The sequence below is a fragment of the Schistocerca serialis genome, chromosome 8 (assembly GCF_023864345.2).
Source record: "Schistocerca serialis cubense isolate TAMUIC-IGC-003099 chromosome 8, iqSchSeri2.2, whole genome shotgun sequence".
Classification (NCBI taxonomy): domain Eukaryota; kingdom Metazoa; phylum Arthropoda; class Insecta; order Orthoptera; family Acrididae; genus Schistocerca; species Schistocerca serialis.
In genome coordinates, this window is record NC_064645.1 from 341,020,261 (window position 1) to 341,043,343 (window position 23,083).

General features: G+C 40.0%; 1 protein-coding gene across 2 annotated transcripts in view; it reads right to left on the bottom strand.

Moving 5' to 3' along the window:
- The window catches only part of LOC126416297 (beta-galactosidase-1-like protein 2), a 137,812-nt gene that overhangs the window by 7,453 nt on the left and 107,276 nt on the right, over positions 1 to 23,083 (bottom strand). For both annotated transcript variants that reach the window (XM_050083954.1, XM_050083955.1), the window contains exons 10-11: positions 15,418 to 15,633; positions 15,048 to 15,273 (exon numbers count right to left, since the gene is read on the bottom strand). In XM_050083954.1, coding sequence (XP_049939911.1) covers positions 15,048 to 15,273; positions 15,418 to 15,633 — 442 coding nt within the window. The remainder of the gene's footprint in view (positions 1 to 15,047; positions 15,274 to 15,417; positions 15,634 to 23,083) is intronic.

The following is a 23,083-nucleotide window of genomic DNA, read 5'->3' on the forward strand; positions in this document are numbered from 1 at the left end:
AATGGTACTGTAGGTTATCTATGTTCACGAAGTAGACAGACATGACAATGATTATGCAGACAAGCTCTCCTAATACACATGTTAATTTTACTTTACTTCACACCAGATGAAATCATCTTACAACAAGCAAAACTGCATGGTAAATGAGAAAGTACAAAGATCACAATTAATCAGTCAACTCTGAGGTTGCTACACCAGCCTATCCCCCCCCCCCTCTTTCGCCCCCCCCCCCTCCCTTTCCCCCTTCCCAGCCTTAGTTTTGAGCCCCAGGGCACCGGGATTGTCAGGGAACTGGTGTTTTACTGCTGTACTCGTTTTGTTACCACTGCTGGTCACAGTGGTGGAGGTATTTGTAGCTGGTGGTACTTATGTGCCAGAGAGTCTTCCACCACATTTTCCAGGCCCCTGTTATTTGTGTTGATTGAGAAAGGCTTAAGTTAGAGCCCAATGGAGTAGGAGGTGTAGCCTGTGGCCCCTTCCTATGTATGGGCTGGCTTCAGTCTTTTGATGGAGACTGTTTCTACCCTATCATTCCACACTATCATGAACATGTTTGCTCCACTTTGGTGTCTGAGACTTGGGACTTAGGGAAGGCAGAAAAGGTGTGGACGGTTCCTAATCAGTTACCGTTGGTTGCACTTTACACACATACACTTTATTTAAGGAAATAATTTTTTTTAAAACAATCATTTAAAAAAAATTACTGTAACACAAGCTACACTGACGGCTGAAGGCCTTATTAAGAAGAATTCAAATTATTTGTCGTTTGAAGGCCACAAGCAATAGGAATACTTTAAACAAAATATTTTTAAACAATTGACACAATCAAACCAAATAAAGAAGGGAGTGATCCACAGACAGTCCTCCAAGGATCGACCTGAGAAAGGTCCTTAAGACTGCGTAAGCAGTGAGACAGGCAGCCAAGAGTTATGCTCACTTAACAGGATGGCAACTTAAACTAGGGACAGCTTAAATGCCGACCAGCACATTTGCAAAATCCACCTAAGATGCGATAACCAGTACCACGATAGAACAACAGTTAAAATCGTCAAATGGCTCCACCAAATCCTAGTATGCAGACAGGGTTAAGACCAAACTGCCTATTCAAAATCTGACAAGATGCACATGGAACCACAAAAGACAATTCCACAAACAACTCAAACAATGCTAAAACAGTCACTATACAGCAACAAGACGAATTGCACATAGACATGAACAATAAGAACACAGAAACAGTTGAAAGACCAGATACACGTCGTCCACTGAGACGACCAACCGAACAACCAAACCATTGATCGTTGCCAATCAAGTCAGGCAAGGGAAACATCGGAGTATAAAACCGCCAACTGACAGCTTGATGGCATGAGGTCACTTTGACGGAACACACACAAGTGAAAGTTGCACTACTCAAATATAACGATCCATTCAACTTAAACTCACTGAATCCAGACCTCAATGTGGTCATGCACTCTCGTGACCACATCCTTTCATCAGGCGGTGCACATATCGCCAGCTCCCTTGAAGAGTACTGGCGTTGTTGGAGCATTCATTGTTTATACCAGCAGTAACTGTGTCGAAATTTGCCCCTGGTTTAACTTCTCTGTATATAATTTTACTGCTCCTGGCCTGCATTGACATTAGATTTGAGATGTTTCATGCTTGGCTGTCCCAAAATAATTTCACCTCGTGTTTCTGCGGACACTGCTCCACTTTCACATTGGACGTCTTGTATTCATTAGCAATCGAGTGCCGAAGTCTTTTTTTCAAGCGGTATCTCGTAACATTCTTCAAAATCCAGTGCAGTGAATTTATTGGTCACAGTTATTTTGCTAAGCAAGCAGCCACATAGTCATAGAAGCTCCTGGAACAGTAATGATTCAAACTACCTTCCACAGTTTGTTATTATCATCTGAGCTACCTCAAACCTTACAATCCAGCCATTTACAAAAGCTCTGGCCACCATTTCTGCGACCATATCACTGATCAAAAAGGCCTTAGGCCAGCTTGCAAATCTGTCAGCCACCATTAATAAGTAACTATACTGTCCTATACATTGCAAAGATCTCCCGAGGTCAACATGAATTTGCATGAAGCGCTCTGTAGGCATGATTATGGTGCCAATGGGATGTTGGCATCTGGCACATGCTTGAGCTGATTTTCAGCAGTCTTTCTTAATGGTCAACCAACCACTTTTCTTCTTATCAACTTGACCGTAGCTCACATTCCCACATATGCTAAATTGTGGAAGGCTTCAAAAATGTGGTGCCAGATTTTTGTGGGTATAAAAGAGCACAGTAAGTTTTGGGATGTGTCACACCACAATGAAGCTTGTAATTCAGGCACACATGTCTGAGACAAATTGAAGATGGACTGCTGCTGCTCAAGCATAAAACATAGGCCATTGTCATTCCGTTGTTCCACAATGGTATCCTATTGAAGTGAAAAAAAATTAACAACCACATTTCTGCTGTTGCTCATGTGCTTCACATCTGTAGTAAATTGGGAAATGTATTCAGTTTGTTTACATTGTCTCAGTGAGCCAGTGTAGAGACTTTAGAAAAGAAGACGGTAAGTGGTGCACGGTCCATGTAGATGGTGAGGTGTTTGCCTTCCACTGAGCCACAAAAATGTTTTATTTCAGCAGGTACAACATGTAACTGCCTGTCTTCTGCACTCCATTTCTGCTATGCTGTCAGAAACAATTGCAAGAAAAACATTACGGGCTACCAGGCTCTGTGTACAGGTTGCTGCAAGACTGTGTTGACCACTACCTGGTTCGGGTAACCATTGATGCCATCAGTGCATTATGCCATGGGTGTGTGAGGTGCACTGCCTGACCAGCACATTCCTTAATTGAGTTAAATACCACAAATTTTTTCTTGCCTTTACATCACTTTTCTCCTGCTGCCCTTATATTTTCCTTCCCCTCCGTAAGGGGTCCCTGCAGTTTGGTTTCTTTTGGTATGTACCTTCTGTAATAATTAAGCACTCTGAGGAAGTGCCACAGATTTTTGTGCATATGTGGTATCAGCAACAGGGGCACAGCTTCAGTACTTGAGGGTAGAAACCATTTTTACAAATGGTTTTACAAATGGTTTCTACCCTCAAGTACTGAAGCTGTGCCCCTGTTGTCACATTAAAACCAATACAGTCTAGATTGCTTTTGCCCAAGATGTGTTTGTCTTTGTTGATGACAGCACCTTATTACCACAGGCATCGGAAAAGCTGTCTGAGGTGCTCTCGTGCCGTTCTAGTGCACCTGAAAACACCAGAATATTTTCCATGTAACAAAACACAAAATCAATGCATCTGAGAACCTGATAAATAAAATATAGCCACATATGTGCCGCATTTTTCAAACCATACAACATGAAGTTGTACTCAAACAGACCAAACGGTGAGTGATGGCTCTCTGTTTTACATCTTCAGGTGCAACTGATATTGTAAATAGGCCGTCTCACCGTCAATGATGCTGAATATTTGAGCTTTTGCAGTAGCATTGTTGAAATCCATTACATGAGCTCTGTAGTCAACACAAAAGCACCACGTGTTGTTCCACTTTAACAACATGTGTAGTGACAAGGCCCACTGACTGTCTGAAGGTGGCACCCCACCCTCTTAGAACTCCTTATTAATGTCTTCTCACAGAGCTGCAAAATTTTTCGCACATTAGATAGCAAGGCTTGTTCACTGCCAGTGGTTGAGACAATGTCTGAATGAAATGCATAATATTGTGTTCACCAAGCATCTTGCCTTTTCTACTGACTTAATCTCTCAAAATTCTTCTATGATGCTGTCAAAGTTCCAGTTCCACTGTGTTAATTCTACTGTTGCTATAGGAAAGTAGTTTCCTGTTGTGGGGATCTGCTGCCAGCAGAAAGTTGTGAAGGAAATCTGGCCCTGTTATAGGTTCAGTAATGTTCACAGCTATAGTGGTCCACTGGAACTTTCTGTCATAACTAAGGTCCAAATTCAACTGCTCCCTCCCATATGTTTGAATGAAAGCGTCATTAGCTACCATCAAAAGTTGTGATCTTGCAGAATCATCTATAATGAATTGCAGGAATATACTGATACCGGATCCTGTGTTCACCAGAAATTTGGTTCCTGTTCACCTGTCTACCACAAATAGTCTTTCAGAATCATTTCCAACTAACTGCACAAACAATTCTCCACAACTATTGGAACAATTCTTTATGAAAGTCCCCAGGACTTTTCTGATATTCAATTCACTCTTCTTTGAAGCTTTTTTTTTTTTATTTTTATTTATTTATTTATTTTTTTTTTTTTTATCTGTCATAAAGTTTAAGCAATAGTGCCTTGTGTTTATTAGTTTTGGAACTCTATCCACGACTGTTGTATCAGAACTCAGAACAGGACATGTTAAGACATTCTGTGGAACTTTACTAAATGCCTAACTACCTGAGAACAGATAGTTAGGAACCCCACTAGTAGTGAAAATATATTGGATCTAATGGCAATAAATAAAAAAAAGCTCTTGTCACACCTGTCTACAAGAAGGGTAGTAGAAGTGACCCACAAAACTACCAACCAATATCCTTGACATATCTTAGCACGTATTCTGAGCTCAAAAATAAAGAGGTATCTTGAACAGAATGAGCTCCTCAATGCCAGTTAGCATATATCTCAAAAACACTGATCATGAGAAACTCACACTTTTCTCACATGACATACTGAAAACATTGAATCAAGGAACCAGGAAGATGCAGAGTTTCTTGATTTCTGAAAAGCATTTAACTCAGTACCACACCTAAGCTCATTGTCAAAAGTATGACAGTATGGGGGATCAAGTGAAATTCGTGACTGGCTAAGGACTTTCTGGTAGGGAGGACATAGATGTTATCTTGGCTGGAGAGTCATCATCAGATGTAGAAGTAACTTCAGGTGTGCCCCAGGGAAGTATGTTGGGACCCTTGCTGTTCATGTTGTATATTAATGACTTTGCATACAATATTAATATTAAAATCAGGCTTTCTTTTTACAGATGATGCAGTTATCTATAATGAAGTACTATCTGAGAGGAGAAGCTGTATAAATATTCAATCAGATCTTGATAGGGTTTCAATGTGGTGCAGAAATCGGCAACTCACTGTAAATGTTCAGAAATGTAAAATTTTTCAAGTCACAAAAAAAATGTAGTGTTCTATAATTATAATATAAATAAGTCATCGCTGGAATCAGCCAAACCACACAAAAGTCTGCATGTAACACTTTGTAGGGAAAAGAAATGGAATAAACACATTGGTTCAGTCATGAGTAAATCATGTGGTAGACTTTGATTTACTGGTAGAATTCTGGGGGAGTGCAATCAGTCTACAAAACACATTGGTTACAAATCACTCATGTGACCAGTTCTAGAATATTGCTCAAGTGTATGTGGCAGCACGAATGGAAACAGATTTGTTTGATCAATGGGAGAGTGTTGCAGAGATACTGAAGGAGCTGAACTGGAAGGCTCTCAAAGACAAAAATTAATTATCTCAAGAAAGTTCTATTAACAGATGCGAACTTCGCCTTGTGAATATTAACGTTATTCTGCCCTGAGGAGGAGTCTGTGGCACTTGCCTCCACTTTGTTTGAAATGAATCTGAGTAATCAATGCTGGAGCCATTCATGTCCCATTTGTTCATTGCCTTCCATGGAACACCAATCAGTCAAAACAGTAGCGTTGTAGGAAATTTGCTGCGACTACCTGTTTGTGGACATCTTCTTGAGTGTTGCAACCAGTTGCACTCCACAGTCATAACAGAAGCACACATCTTGAGATTTCCTGATGCAGTAGCCATGGAAGGAGGACAGCGGGAAGGACAACTATTTAAAAGAGACCGATGACCACTGGCAGCCTTTAATGGCCATCAGAAGTGATTGTATGACTGCAGGGTGCCACTCATTTGTGAGCTATGTCTCTGAATCACTGGTGATACTAGCATCCGTTGAATTTTGCAACATGATCATGGAGAAAGGATGTGTTAACTAGTTAGTCTGTATCATGCAGTCAGTATGTTACATGCTTTTAAGTGTTGCATTTTGAGTGCTCAGCTCTTTCAAGCTTTCAATCAGCTGATCTGTGGTTGTCGAGTGCACACTGCTTGGAATGCATGACCCAGGGCTGCTGGGTGGCTCTGTTCCTAATATGTGTGGTTTGGGCCATCCATCCTGTAGTATTTTGCTTCACATTGCCAACATTGTGCTGCAAACAACTTGCAACAGCTTCCACCTTATCTCCTAGCATACGAAGTCACAACCTCATTCCTGCTTCAACAAAACAATCCCAATGTTTGTGTGGAGGCGTTTAAGCCACAACATGTGTAAGGAATTTTCTGGTAACAAATCCCTCACTGCCAGTGACCTCAGCTCTTGCAATAGTTGTCTGGGCAATCTGTTTCCCAGCTGCTCGTCTGTAAGTAATCTCTGTAGCCATACCTTAGGTGCTGGTGTGAAATGCTCAATAAGGCAGTTTGCAAAGCCTCTGCTTGGACAATCTGAATTTCATTCAAGTGGGCAAAGACACACTGAAATTGTTCCTTAACATTGCTGATGCCATGCTGACTGAAAATTTTTCTGCCTGAGTCTCATAGTCAAGAACAAAGGCAATTTAACATGGGTGGAAGTCCTACCTTGTCCTGGTATCGTAGATTGTGTGGGATGTCAATGTGTTGATGTAGTGTACATATTGTGTGTGTTTCTTGATGTATATCCTCCCACTTGACTCTGTGTTCCTTCACGGGACCACACCATAGGTCTTTTTATATTCATGAAGTAAACAATCACTACAGTGATTAAGTAGGCATGATCTTTGAATACACACATTTATTTTATTTTATTTTACACCACATGAAATCCTCTTACAACAAGTAAAAGTATACTATAAACAACAATGCACAAAGAATGCAAAACTTGTCTTTATTTTCTTTTCTTTTTTGTTTGTTTACAAACGAATGGTCAATCGTTTTGTCACTACAATGCTGTAGGCCATCAGCAGCTAAATGCTTATATGGACTATAACCTTTAAAAAATTTGCCAGGCAAATATTCCAACAAATTTTTCACTTTACTAACATGACTCAGCCTGAGTGTTGACATGTGTGGCGGTCTCCAGATAAAGAAACATGATGTGGCCAAAAACATGCAAAAAATTGTCCACAACCAAACCAGTCTGTTGGAAATTTGTGGTAAGGTCTTATGGGACCAAACTGCTGAGGTCATCGGTACCTAAGCTTGTTGTTGTTGTTGTTGTTGTTGTGGTCTTCAGTCCTGAGACTGGTTTGATGCAGCTCTCCATGCTACTCTATCCTGTGCAAGCTTCTTCATCTCCCAGTACCTACTGTAACCTACGTCCTTCTGAATCTGCTTAGTGTATTGATCTCTTGGCCTCCCTCTACGATTTTTACCCTCCACGCTGCCCTCCAATGCTAAATTTGTGATCCCTTGATGCCTCAAAACATGTCCTACCAACCAATCCCTTCTGCTAGTCAAGTTGTGCCACAAACTTCTCTTCTCCCCAATCCTATTCAATACCTCCTCATTAGTTACGTGATCTACCAGCCTTATCTTCAGCATTCTTCTGTAGCACCACATTTCAAAAGCTTCTATTCTCTTCTTGTCCAAACTGGTTATCGTCCATGTTACACTTCCATACATGGCTACACTCCATACAAATACTTTCAGAAATGACTTACTGGCACTTAAATCTACACTCGATTTCAACAAATTTCTCTTCTTCAGAAACGATTTCCTTGGCATTGCCAGTCTACATTTTATATCCTCTCTACTTCGACCATCATCAGTTATTTTGCTCCCTAAATAGCAAAACTCCTTTACTACTTTAAGTGTCTCATTTCCTAATCTAATCCCCTCAGCATCGCCTGATTTAATTTGACTACATTCCATTATCCTCGTTTTGCTTTTGTTGATGTTCATCTTATATCCTCCTTTCAAGACACTGTCCATTCCGTTCAACTGCTCTTCCAAGTCCTTTGCTGTCTCTGACAGAATTACAATGTCATTGGCGAACCTCAAAGTTTTTACTTCTTCTCCATGAATTTTAATACCTACTCCGAATTTTTCTTTTGTTTCCTTTACTGCTTGTTCAATATACAGATTGAATAACATCGGGGAGAGGCTACAACCCTGTCTCACTCCTTTCCCAACCACTGCTTCCCTTTCATGCCCCTCGACTCTTATAACTGCCATCTGGTTTCTGTACAAATTGTAAATAGCCTTTCGCTCCTTGTATTTTACCCCTGCCACCTTCAGAATTTGAAAGAGAGTATTCCAGTTAACGTTGTCAAAAGCTTTCTCTAAGTCTACAAATGCTAGAAACGTAGGTTTGCCTTTTCCTAATCTTGCTTCTAAGATAAGTCGTAAGGTTAGTATTGCCTCACGTGTTCCAACATTTCTACGGAATCCAAACTGATCTTCCCTGAGGTCCGCTTCTACCAGTTTTTCCATTCGTCTGTAAAGAATTCGCGTTAGTATTTTGCAGCTGTGACTTATTAAACTGATAGTTCGGTAATTTTCACATCTGTCAACACCTGCTTTCTTTGGGATTGGAATTATTATATTCTTCTTGAAGTCTGTGGGTATTTCGCCTGTCTCATACATCTTGCTCACCAGATGGTAGAGTTTTGTCGTGACTGGCTCTCCCAAGGCCATCAGTAGTTCTAATGGAATGTTGTCTACTCCCGGGGGCTTGTTTCGACTCAGGTCTTTCAGTGCTCTGTCAAACTCTTCAAGCAGTATCTTATCTCCCATTTCATCTTCATCTACATCCTCTTCCATTTCCATAATATTGTCCTCAAGTACATCGCCCTTGTATAAACCCTCTATATACTCCTTCCACCTTTCTGCCTTCCCTTCTTTGCTTAGAACTGGGTTGCCATCTGAGCTTTTGATATTCATACAAGTGGTTCTCTTCTCTCCAAAGGTCTCTTTAATTTTCCTGTAGGCAGTATCTATCTTACCCCTAGTGAGACAAGCCTCTACATCCTTACATTTGTCCTCTAGCCATCCCTGCTTAACCATTTTGTACTTCCTGTCGATATCATTTTTGAGACGTTTGTATTCCTTTTTGCCTGCTTCATTTACTGCATTTTTATATTTTCTCCTTTCAGCAATTAAATTCAATATTTCTTCTGTTACCCAAGGATTTCTATTAGCCCTAGTCTTTTTACCTACTTGATCCTCTGCTGCCTTCACTACTTCATCCCTCAGAGCTACCCATTCTTCTTCTACTGTATTTCTTTCCCCCATTCCTGTCAATTGTTCCCTTATGCTCTCCCTGATACCTTTTAGTACCTCCAGCATTCTTCCAGGTATACAACCTTCTTTTATGATTCTTGAACCAAGTGTTAGCTATGATTAAGTTATGCTCTGTGCAAAATTCTACAAGGTGGCTTCCTCTTTCATTTCTTCCCCCCAATCCATATTCACCTACTATGTTTCCTTCTCTCCCTTTTCCTACTGACGAATTCCAGTCACCCATGACTATTAAATTTTTGTCTCCCTTCACTACCTGAATAATTTCTTTTATCTCGTCATACATTTCATCAATTTCTTCATCATCTGCAGAGCTAGTTGGCATATAAACTTGTACCACTGTAGTAGGCATGGGCATTGTGTCTATCTTGGCCACAATAATGCGTTCACTATGCTGTTTGTAGTAGCTTACCCGCACTCCTATTTTTTTATTCGTTATTAAACCTACTCCTGCATTACCCCTATTTGATTTTGTATTTATAACCCTGTAATCACCTGACCAAAAGTCTTTTTCCTCCTGCCACCGAACTTCACTAATTCCCACTATATCTAACTTTAACCTATCCATTTCCCTTTTTAAATTTTCTAACCTAGCTGCCCGATTAAGGGATCTGACATTCCATGCTCCGATCCGTAGAATGCCAGTTTTCTTTCTCCTGATAACGACGTCCTCTTGAGTAGTCCCCGCCCGGAGATCCGATTGGGGGGACTATTTTACATCCGGAATATTTTACCCAAGAGGACGCCATCATCATTTAATCATACAGTAAAGCTACATGTCCTCGGGAAAAATTACGGCTGTAGTTTTCCCTTGCTTTCAGCCGTTCGCAGTACCAGCACAGCAAGGCCGTTTTGGTTAATGTTACAGGCCAGATCAGTCAATCATCCAGACTGTTGCCCCTGCAACTACTGAAAAGGCTGCTGCCCCTCTTCAGGAACCACATGTTTGTCTGGCCTCTCAACAGATACCCCTCCGTTGTGGTTGCACCTACGGTACGGCCATCTGTATCGCTGGTTAATGTTACAGGCCAGATCAGTCAATCATCCAGACTGTTGCCCCTGCAACTACTGAAAAGGCTGCTGCCCCTCTTCAGGAACCACATGTTTGTCTGGCCTCTCAACAGATACCCCTCCGTTGTGGTTGCACCTACGGTACGGCCATCTGTATCGCTGAGGCACGCAAGCCTCCCCACCAACGGCAAGGTCCATGGTTCATGGGGGAAGTACCTAAGCTTATGCACTATTTAATCTAACTTAAACTAACTTACACTAAGGACAACACACACACCCATGCCTGAGGGAGGACTCAAACCTCTGATGGGGGAAGCCACGTGGGCCGTGACAAAATGCCTCAGACCATGTAGCTACCCCACGCAGCAAAAACTAGTCTGTAAAGACAGCAAATGACTGCAATCATAGTCTTCACAAAAAGTCCTCCAAATTTTTACACTTTTGTTATGCCATATTCAGTAGCATGCAACAAAAGCATTTCATTTCTTCTGTGGTAACATTTCTCCAGTTCCACACAGAATGTCATGGAAATGGTATCACTTTCCATATGTTTATTGTAGCATACCTGTTCATTTCATCTGCTATTTCTTTAAGTATACTGTCAGTCAAAGTTAAGTGAAAGAAACCAACTGGTGATGACAAAACATTACTAATTTCAGTAATAAAAATCACACTTTGAAATGTCAAAAGGAAAATCTGTAAATTTAGAGTCATCATCAATCCACATTTGCCTTGAATCTTCTACTGAATCACAAGAAACATGAACATTTTTCACAGTTCTCATCATTGTTTTCACTTGAATCATTTCCAAATGGCTCACTGACTTCATCAAAATCATTGTCACTCTTGTTTTCACTTAGAGATTCCTCTAAAAGCTCTACAATCTCTCCCTCAGAAAGAACTATACATGAATAACTAGCCATTTCATGCCTTGATGGCTAGTACAATCAGATTCGAGGATGGAGAATGTGAGAGCTATAAAAATCATGTCAAATGAGGCTCAACATGAGAGTGGAAAGTAAAACTGGCAATGTCTAGTGCCACTCACTGTTGAGGTGGAGAGAGATAAACACAAAAGAGGGTGCACAATGCTTCAACGAAAATTTTTGAATACGTGCCCAGTAACATAAACTGTTTAACAAACAGCAAAGTAAAATTTGAAAATAAACTGAAAAAGTTTCTGCATGACTCCACAGAAGAATTTCTACCATTGTAGTCTGTCAAGGTAACTGCTAAAATAAATCTGTAAATTTTAAAAAAATAAATAAATAATGGAAGCACATAGCTTTATTTACAAATTAATTTGTTGCCTGAATGTAAAATGACTCATTCCACATCGTTGTGAGTCACCATACAAATGATCCATGGAATAAGTTAAGTAAATAACAGGATGTCACTCATAAGAGTTATCCAATCCATTTTCTCTGGTGTTTTGGCAGATATTCGCAATTCTGTTTTTGCCAAAGAAATAACTGCTTGTCACGTCTCTAATGTGAAAAGCAGAATTTTATCTATCATTTAATAGAGCAGTTACAGAGATAGTAAAATATGATGAATAACCAGTACTCTAGCAGTGACAGCACCACCCTTGCTAGTGCTGGCTGCTACTGTATGCAGCAGTCCTGCTCAGTTGCTGCTGGAGTACTGGTTATTCTTCATGTTTTGCTGTCACTGTTAATACATATTGATAAAACAAATATCACACTAGACTACTATGAAACTGGTCTATCAAATGGTCATCTAAAATTTCGCTCTAAAAATCATTTTGTTTGTAATGGGAAACAAATTGATGCCTTCCATTAACATTGGATGTCACATGAAAAATGTGATGAGCAGTATTTGTTTGGGTTGATTGCACCTACACATTGCAAAAATGAAACTGCACATATCTGCTAAAACATCAGAGAAAATGCACCTCATGACTCTTAGGAGGGACAATGGGTATATAAATTCACCTTATCCTGTTTCTGTTCTAACTCATGTCCACCTACAAGTGGGTAACAGTATTAATATAAATCAAGGTCTAAGTCTGAAATGCTTTCCAAATAAATAAGTTCCAGATACTTTGACAGTTCACTACATTATGTTCAGCAGATAGCATCAGAACTAATGATAATATAATAAGAATGCTGTTTGATTATTATGCTTATTAGTGAGAAAAAGAAGTTCAAAAAGTTAGAAGCTCATAATTATTTTAATGAAAATTATCTTCTTCAATATCTTTTGGCTTGGCTGGGTACAATCCTTAACCATTTGGGAGTGAATGAGGAAGTACGCCATTCTAATATGGCAATTTATACAGTTTCTGAGAAAGTTATGTTTGCAAGTTTGCAAGAAGTAGGCTAATGTCAGCAGTATTATCATCAATATATGCCAGCCATTAATTTTCAACTTTATTGCCAAAAACATAACATGCTACCCTTAATACAGCTCCCTTCTGGCAGCCACACTACACAGATAACAAGTTTTCCTTAAACATGGAAAAACTCACAATAAGCAATAACCCAGGAAAATTTTAAGTAACTGAAATGAAAGTTCAGTACATTATCATGTTAATATCATTGCATGAACATGTTACATACAAACTAGTAGCACTACAATCTGCTTCAGTCATTCAAATATATGCTTGTAGCCACTGATTGCTCTCTGTGTGATGTCAGGCCTTGTATCCAAGATTCCATAAATGGAGCAGCAGTGCATCAACATCATATATATCTTTTCAGCCAGAATGAGTCAACAGAGATAACTGAATAAGTCTGAAATAAACCCTAAATCCTTGCCACATCACAGGTGAAATAACAAAGAAGTTCCAACCACTCAGCTCCAGTATTAGTGATGTTATTGTAAACCAGGATTGTCTGGGAAGTATTAACCACAAGCATTTCTTTTGCAGCTCTAAGAAATTAAGTATGAATAAGATCACTAAAGCATAAGATGTTCAACCACACTTGTCACGCCAAAAATAATTCAGTGAACAATTCAGTGCCTGGTGTAACCAGCTCAGTATCCCAAACTGAAATGTAAGGAGAATGTCTGGGATACTCTTGACAGATTTTGCTGAAGGCAATCTTTCTCCTTAACTCCTTAACATACCCTTCCTATCATAAGATCAGGGCTTCATACTCGCTATGGAAAACATAAGAAGCATCGTTAACAACTTTACTTAAAGTGTTGAATCTTTGTTTGCTGCAATCACACCCATGTTGACATTACATGAGGAATTTCAATATGATAAATATATGTTGTACAGTTTCAACGTGCTTCAAATACCAACTTGTTTTTCCTGTACCTTTCTTTTCATATTTTAGTTATATTGTGTTCTTCAGCCACCACATTTGTGTCAAAATTTCAGCGCAAACTACATATACACGTAATTTCAGCAACTTGTGCTGGGTGTCCCCATGGTTGACATTTCTCCTATGCTGATTCACATACTCAGACAAGTTAGTGGTGGTCACTCCTAAATAAAATGCTGTGCAGTAGTCACAAGTTAGTAGATAAACAAACAACATACATCATTTCACAAACTGCTCTGACTTTGTTATTGTAGAATTCACCAGTGGTGGAGCTGCAGTAGGTGGTAGTGGGTGGGCGCATGGGGCAGGAACAATTGCAAGGGTAGAAGCTTGGAGTGGTTTCGTTATTTTAGATGGTTTGACTAGAATGTTATGGAGGTTATGAGGGTGATATAATGAGATATTTGGTGAAGTAATGAGGGTATCAAGGAGAGAGGATCTCATTTCAGGGTTTAATTGAGAAAGTCAGGTTGAGACACTGAGAACTAGGTTGTACATACGGCAGATTTCTGAATTCTCACTATTCTTGTGAACTATCAAGTATGTAGCAAACAAGACAAATAGTGTGCTAGCGATGACAATGTTTCAACAGTACCTTATATTACATTTCTTATATTCGTTAAATGGCATTTGTGCTTCAAATTCGTAACCAGGATCTCATAGGCAGTTTTAGACCACTGATAATAGGTAACTAAAAACTTCAAAAAATATTATCAGACAGTAGCAGACTAGGTTTCTTCATCTAGAGAGAGGAATGGGACAGATATAACTAAAATAACAAATATTTAATTGTGTCAAAATGAAAATTCAACAGAGAAAACTGTTAAATTCTGGCTGACCATAACTTATATTCAGGCAGTGAAATTCAAGGTACTGCCAACAGCAATACATAAAAGTACAAAATACTGTTCCTAGCTTTTATAACTTGTATGTTCTTTTATTAGGGGAAAAATAGGGATTGATTGGGGAATGGTGTAAAGACAGGGCAGTTCACTCAGAGTCCCCACATTGATGAGGATCCATATGTTATGAGAACAAGAAGACAAAAGATCTGAAAAAGGAGCACTATTACCAATTTATCTTATTACAATTCATTCTTCTTAATCATATTCAGCATTTCAGGTCTCTAACTGTCCACTCATAATGATCTGAATCTGTAGCACAGCTCCATTCTTTTTAACTTCCTTGACATCTATGAAAATCTTCGACAGTGCATTCAAATTATTTGCATGTCACAAAAGTGTGGCTGTTCATTTAAATTTTTCATTAGATTTATACCATGCTTTTTTAAAATTATGATAACTTTGTAATGTATTATGACGAAATCATAATACACGAGAACAAATTACACCAAGAAGATAACACAATCAGCCATCACCCAACAGTAGAAATTCAAGTACTTCAAGTAGGTACACTAATTACCATGTCTAGTACTGAATTGACCTATTTCACTTGCACTTACCTCATTTTCCCCCTGGATAAGCAATGGAGCAGGCACATATAACGTTCTCTGGGGGCCAAGATTGAAGTAGCGGCCAAGAGGGAAGCCATTCAGGAAGACTGATCCTTTCCCCCAGGCACTCATATCAATGAAAGTGTCTTGTGGTGTAGAATCAACATTGAAGGTGGCACGAATAAGTACAGGTCCACGAACTGATTCTTCACTTATTGGTTGCCATCCAGTCAGTCTGACACAAAATGCATAATGAAATGAGTAGTTATAATTTATATCTTATTCTCAAGTATGAAAAGGACAAAATTTAACCGAGATACTATAACAGAAATTGTATCATATCAACGTCTTAAAGCAAAGACTCTGTGTGCAGTCTAACCTCTGTAACCATTTCTTCTTGAATTGAAGAGCAAATATTTGCCAGTCTGAAAGAGCTGTCCCATTAACCAGTACAGGTCCTGACACAATTCCTTTCCGCTGATCAAAATCCTTGTCATTGAGAAGACTTCCAAAATTGTTTCGTCCCCAGTTCTCAACCAGTATATCCAGTGTGTGTGGCACACTGCCATCTGCATTCAGTGTTGTGCTGGCATTACTGTAACCATTTCATAGTAAGAATACTATTTACATGTTATAACAAAGGCATAGGCATTGATTATAATATTTTTGCAGAAGACAGATGTAATAATAATGGAATAATTTATCACAGAAATGAAGATATGGTTTTATATATGGTTCTCGGGCGAGACGTCGGATGTCATAGTGAAAACTCCACAATATTTTGTCAGCGCAACTGGCCGACATCTCCAGGTGCGACGAACACACTGCTAAGGCAGGACCAGGGCCCCCTATTTATGCCAGTTTTAGGCAGGAAGTGCGCATGCGTGGATGCGCCAAATTCGATGGCCGATATAGACGATATCAACTGATAGCTGGAAGGACAGTAACGCCACCTACAGATGAAGAACCAAATACTTTGGAGCACGCGCGGAGGCTGCCGCTGCTGCTCTGTGCTGGCATCGGCCACCCCAGTGACCTCTATCGGAAGCCGCAAGCGCGGAGGCTGCCGCTGTTACTCTGTGCTGCCATCCGCCGCCCCAGCAACCTCTGTCGGAAGCCGCAACCAAAAATGCGCGTCCACGTAGGCGCCGTGATTATCCTCCCATTGTCAACAGAATATTTATGTTGCTGGCGAATCATCGTCCGTCTTATGACCAATAGTATTCCTCTCTGCTCGAAGTGACTTAAATATGGCCAGTGCTGGATCCCAAGCTGTACTAAGCTGAAAGCCCATGTCTCTGTTTACAAGATTCGTTGAGCAACGTATTTCCACTGCTTCCTTAATAACACTGTCCCAGTACGAACTCGTCAATGCGAGAATTTTTGTATGTTGATAATTCATAGAATGGCCTGTACTGAGACAATGCTTGGCCACTGCAGACTTTTCTGGTTGCTCCAGACGAGTGTAGCATCGGTGTTCAGTGCATCTCTCTTCTACAGTGCGACAAGTTTGTCCAATGTACGACATGCCGCAGCTACAAGGAATCTCGTAAACACCGGGTCTTCTTAGGCCAAGGCTGTCCTTAGATGAGCCCAAGAGAGCTCTGAGATTTGCTGGTGGATGAAAAACATATTTAACTTTATGCCTCTTCAATAATCTTCCTATTTTTGAAGAGACACCGCCGATGTATGGCAAGATGACCATTCCCCTATGTTCTTCGCCTTCTTCCACTTCCTCATGTTGGGTAACCCGCTTCGGTTGTAAGGCACGGTGAATCTCCCGTTCGGAGTATCCATTTTGTTGGAAAATGGTACGCAGATGGAGTAGCTCATTGGATAAGCTGGCTCATGCTCTGTGGACCAACGTCCTCAGTATGCCATTTCGTTGCCAAGGATGGTGACAGCTGGTGGCCTGTAAGTATACGTCCGTGTGCATTGGTTTATGGTACACTGCGTGACCTAATGTGCCATCTTCTTTTCTCCGTACCAACACGTCCAGGAATGGAAGTTCGCCATTTTTCTCCATCTCCATCATGAACTTGATGTTGGGATGAAGTGAGTGTTGTTATCTGGCCTCACGGCATTGCATTGCTGAATGTTTTTCTTGAGCATCTTAACTCGCTTCATCCCAACATCAAGTTCATGATGGAGATGGAGAAAAACGGCGAACTTCCATTCCTGGACGTGTTGGTACGGAGAAAAGAAGATGGCACATTAGGTCACGCAGTGTACCATAAACCAATGCACACGGACGTATACTTACAGGCCACCAGCTGTCACCATCCTTGGCAACGAAGTGGCGTACTGAGGACGTTGGTCCACAGAGCATGAGCCAGCTTATCCAATGAGCTACTCCATCTGCGTACCATTTTCCAACAAAATGGATACTCCGAACGGGAGATTCACCGTGCCTTACAACCGAAGCGGGTTACCCAACATGAGGAAGTGGAAGAAGGCGAAGAACATAGGGGAATGGTCATCTTGCCATACATCGGCGGTGTCTCTTCAAAAATAGGAAGATTATTGAAGAGGCATAAAGTTAAATATGTTTTTCATCCACCAGCAAATCTCAGAGCTCTCTTGGGCTCATCTAAGGACAGCCTTGGCCTAAGAAGACCCGGTGTTTACGAGATTCCTTGTAGCTGCGGCATGTCGTACATCGGACAAACTTGTCGCACTGTAGAAGAGAGATGCACTGAACACCGATGCTACACTCGTCTGGAGCAACCAGAAAAGTCTGCAGTGGCCAAGCATTGTCTCAGTACAGGCCATTCTATGAATTATCAACATACAAAAATTCTCGCATTGACGAGTTCGTACTGGGACAGTGTTATTAAGGAAGCAGTGGAAATACGTTGCTCAACGAATCTTGTAAACAGAGACATGGGCTTTCAGCTTAGTACAGCTTGGGATCCAGCACTGGCCATATTTAAGTCACTTCGAGCAGAGAGGAATACTATTGGTCATAAGACGGACGACGATTCGCCAGCAACATAAATATTCTGTTGACAATGGGAGGATAATCACGGCGCCTACGTGGACGCGCATTTTTGGTTGCGGCTTCCGACAGAGGTTGCTGGGACGGCGGATGGCAGCACAGAGTAACAGCGGCAGCCTCCGCGCTTGCGGCTTCCGATAGAGGTCACTGGGGTGGCCGATGCCAGCACAGAGCAGCAGCGGCAGCCTCCGCGCGTGCTCCAAAGTATTTGGTTCTTCATCTGTAGGTGGCGTTACTGTCCTTCCAGCTATCAGTTGATATCGTCTATATCGGCCATCGAATTTGGCGCATCCACGCATGCGCACTTCCTGCCTAAAACTGGCATAAATAGGGGGCCCTGGTCCTGCCTTAGCAGTGTGTTCATCGCACCTGGAGATGTCGGCCAGTTGCGCTGACAAAATATTGTGGAGTTTTCACTATGACATCCGACGTCTCGCCCGAGAACCATATATACAACATGTCCATCGGGAAAGCCTCAAGCTACACAAAAGATATGGTTGCTCAAATATTTTGAAAGGAAAAGAATGCAAAGAAATAGAATAAGTTCTTAATGCTCAGATGAGGTGAACCGTTTTACTACCTTTATAAAATGCAATGAAACAGAACTGAATAGAATTTATTGAATAATAATGGACTGATAGCATGAGATGTATTTTATTGGAACATTTATGAAAGTCTTCAGATAAAGAAAATATTTCATGTCAGGAACCAAGTCACACAGATGACCACATTTAAAACTTTTTTTAATGTTAGAGCAGAGAATATGATAACTCAAACATAAGCAACTCTACCCAAGATGATAAACATGAAATAAGGACATGTTCTACACCAAAGCAAATCAGTACAGCCATATAAGGTGAAGTAGGAAGAGTAATAAAAGGGCTAAAAAACTGAAACTCAGCAGGTATTGATGGTATCCCAGAAACAGTCTTAAACAAGAGGGCATTAAATTTAAATGAAGCACTGATACAGATATGTGACTGCTCACTCCAAGCATGCAATTTTCCAGATTTGCTGAGAACCTGCAAGGTGATTCCAGTTCACAACTCAAATAGGAGGGACAATGCACAAAACTACAGATCCACTAAAATTTTATCTTACCTTTATAAAACATTATTGAAAATAACTTATGATGAACTTACAAAATTCATCAGTAAAAATAAAATCTTATGTAATGAACGAAATGGATTGAAAAATATGCCTTAAATGTAGAGTAAACCTGATGACAGGAAACATGAATATTTCTTGACCTCTTAAAAGTATTTGACATGATGGGTCATAAAATTCTGCTCTCAAAACTTGAACATTATTGCAATTATCTATAACGTCCAACAGCTGGATCAGCTCATTCCTAAGTAAATGTAAACAAGCAGTAAACACCAAGCATACTAACAAAAAATCTTAACACAATTACATAGATATTATTGTGATATCATGTAATTAAATATGGTGTTATACATTAACAGTCCATATCTAAGTATGGATGATCATAAAACCATCCTGTTTGTTGATGACATCAAAATTCTGCTAAAAGGGGATGATAAAGAAGAACAGCATGGCTAATTCCAGGTGTGAGGAGGTGTCAAGAATGGTGAGCAGGGTGGAGGGGCAGTGCACTATAATAATGACTTTTCTTTCCTCTCAGCTAAGTTATTATTGGCCATAAGCAGTAGTTTAACTGCAGTTTTTAAACATTGATAATTTATAAGGAATAACATTCATAAATTAAAACGGTCTCATGTGTCAGTTATAAAGGTCAAACAAAATTAGATTTCAAGGCTAGGTTAAAAATGCAGAATTCCCTGAGATTTTATGAAATTTCTGAAATTCCCTCAGATTTCCCTAATTTTTTTCCAGATAAAATGTAAATTCCTGAAAACTCTAGGTTTTCCGGAAGAATCATCATGCTGAAGAAGCAGTTGGTAAACACTGTCACACAAAAATTTAGCAACTGGCCATGGAATGATTGCTTAATAACAAACAGTAAAAATATTGTCACACTAAAATTCCAATTTTACAAACAATGATCCATGCTCCCCACTTATTCCTATCGATGATTAACTAGTTGGTAATAGAACAGAAATTAAATTATTTGGGTTCTGATTACAAAGTAATTCAAACTGTAATAAGCATACAGAATATTTCCATACAAAATTAAGTGAAACCTGCCATGAACTTTGTAAACTGAAATCGTAATGTAGTGAGAAAACAGTAAAAAGCGTTTATTATGAGCAAGACTTGCCGGAGAGAATTTACCTTTAGAAGGCATGTCAGTGCTGCTAATGGGCACATATAAAGTACATAGAATGTTCTAGCTTTTGGATCTAACAACTCCATCATCAGGGAAAAGAGAGGGATAGATTGTGAAAGGTTAAAAATGAAGGGAAGGTCACTCTGACAACAGAATGAGAAAGACCCACCTGTTACATTCCTACATTCATTCTCATCTTAACACTTTGAAGACCAGCCACTTTGAAGACCAGTATAGGCATGCGTATTCAAATACAGAGATATGTAAACAGGCAGAATACAGCACTGCAGTTGGCAATGCCTATATAAGACAACAATTGTCTGGCACAGTTGTTATATCAGTTACAATGGCACATTATCAAGATTTAAGTGAATGGGACACAGCATCTCTTCATGAGTGTACCGTAAATATCAGGAATCCGGTAAAACATCAAATCTCCAAAATCTCTGACATTGCTGTGGACAGAAAAAGATCTTGCAAGAGTGGGACCAACAACGACTGAACAGAATTGTTCAACATGACAGAAGAGCAATCCTTCAGCAAATTTCTGCAGATTTCAATGCTGGGCCATCAACAAGTGTCAGCATGCGAACCATTCAATGAAACATCATTGATAGGGGCTTTTGGAGCCGAAGGCTCACTCGTGTACCCTTGATAACTGCATGACACAAAGCTTTAAGCCTTGCCTGGACACACCAACACCAACATCAGACAAGTCTCATTTCAAGTTGTATCAATCAGATGGATGTGTATCGGTATGGAGACAACCTCATGAATCCATGAACCCTGCATGTCAGTTGGGGATTGTTGAAGCTGTTGGGGGCTCTGTAATGGTGTGGGGCATGTGAAGTTGGAGTGACCTCTGATACATCTAGGTATGACTCTGACAGGTGACATGTACATAAGCAACCTGCAGCGATTCATGTCCATTGTGCATTCTGATGGACTTGGGCAATTCCAGCAGTACAATGCAACATCCCACACATCCAGAATTGCTACAAAGTGGCTCCAGGAACACTCTTCTGAGTTTAAACACTTCTGCTGGCCACCAAACTCCCCAGACATGAACATTACTGAGCATATCTGTGATGCCTTGCAACATGCTGTTCAGAAGAGAACTCCACCCCCTTCCACTTTTACAGATTTATGGACAGCCTTGCAGGATTCATGGTGTCTGTTCCCTCCAGCACTACTTAAGACCTAGGTCAAGTCGTGCCACGTCGTGTTGCAGCACTTCAGCATGCTCATGGGGGCCCTACCTGATATTAGGCAGGTGTACCATTTTCTTTGGGTCATCAGTGTATGAAATTGCTGTATTGTCAAGAGTAATATATACTACAAAAGAACCAAGCTTCAAGATTTATGTTTCATACTTACTTTTAGTTTTTTGATAAATACAAATTTTAAAATAATACTGACAGAAGATATGATTATCCCCCCAAGAAGTGGTGCAAGGTGAGTTATTGAGCATTTCTTCCAATTGAGTTTCCAAAAGTTCTTGCTCACTCAGCAAATGTGATGTAATTGTGGCAGAATTACAGAAAATTGTGAAATCTAATGAGTACACACACACACACACAATTACGTCAATGTGATCATACTGGCTCAGCCATTTGGAATAACTGCCATTATGTTCGCTAACATTTCTTTCAAAATAATTCTAGAAACTGACTACAGAAGGCAGCACCAGTCTAGGAACAGCTAGTGAGATGTTCATACATTGTTGTCATATGAAATGGGTCCAGTTTTCAAGTGATGAGGGGCTCACATGTCAAGAAAATCACGGCATGACTCAGGCACAGTCTTTTTAACACAAAGTTATTGCCCAAGCTGATATCAGGCTTGGTCTCTTAAGTGTTAAATGAGGTGTCATACTTTAAAGAAACTGAAATACAGCTATTGGAACTTTCGGATCACAAAAAATGACCATCAGAATCACAAATGCGTGAAAACCCTTGAGCCTCATGTAAAATCCTCTTTCAGCTTTCAGGTGTTCCTTCTTTACCCTTTAGATGCATTACAGAAACTGTCATGGTCTTTCAAACAAATGGTACAGATAAGGATACCAGTCTGGGGGGAAGAGGTATCTTGGGATATACATGAACATAACACACCACACAGCAGGTAATTACATTTAACCCAAATTGACACTTCCTGGTGTCAGAAATGCACTTTATATATGGGGACTTACACTTGATAAGTAAGTTCCTGAACACATATGAGGGGTAGCCATAAAATGCTAATTATTGTCTTGAAACAGTAAACTTACATAACTAATTAGTTATTTGTTTGTAGGTACAGGTCTGCAATCCCTGCATCACATTACCATAGTATACTGCTACAGAAACCAAAACAAAAGTGGCACAGCACACTGTTAAAGCGAAGATGGGCAGCACCATTTCGTTTTAGCCTTCTAACGACATACTGTGGTACTGTAGTGCAAGGGTTTCAATGCATACCAGTACTGCAGACATGTACCTGCAAACAAGCAACTAATTAATTATGTAGGTTTATTACTTTGATGTGTTAATTAAAATTTTATGACCACACCTTAAAAAAAAAAAAAATAAAAAAATAAAAAAAAAAATACTGAAGCAACAACCTCTACAACATATCCGTCATCTAATTTACAGCATCAGTGCTTCTATTCTACTGATGAATATTTAAATTATACAATGACAACTTAAATAGATATGCCCATCACCATCACTGTCTCCTATAGTCACAAAATTCCTAAACATAGATTTTATGTGGATGTAATACTGTAATTCAAATTTGTATACATAGAAATGGTAT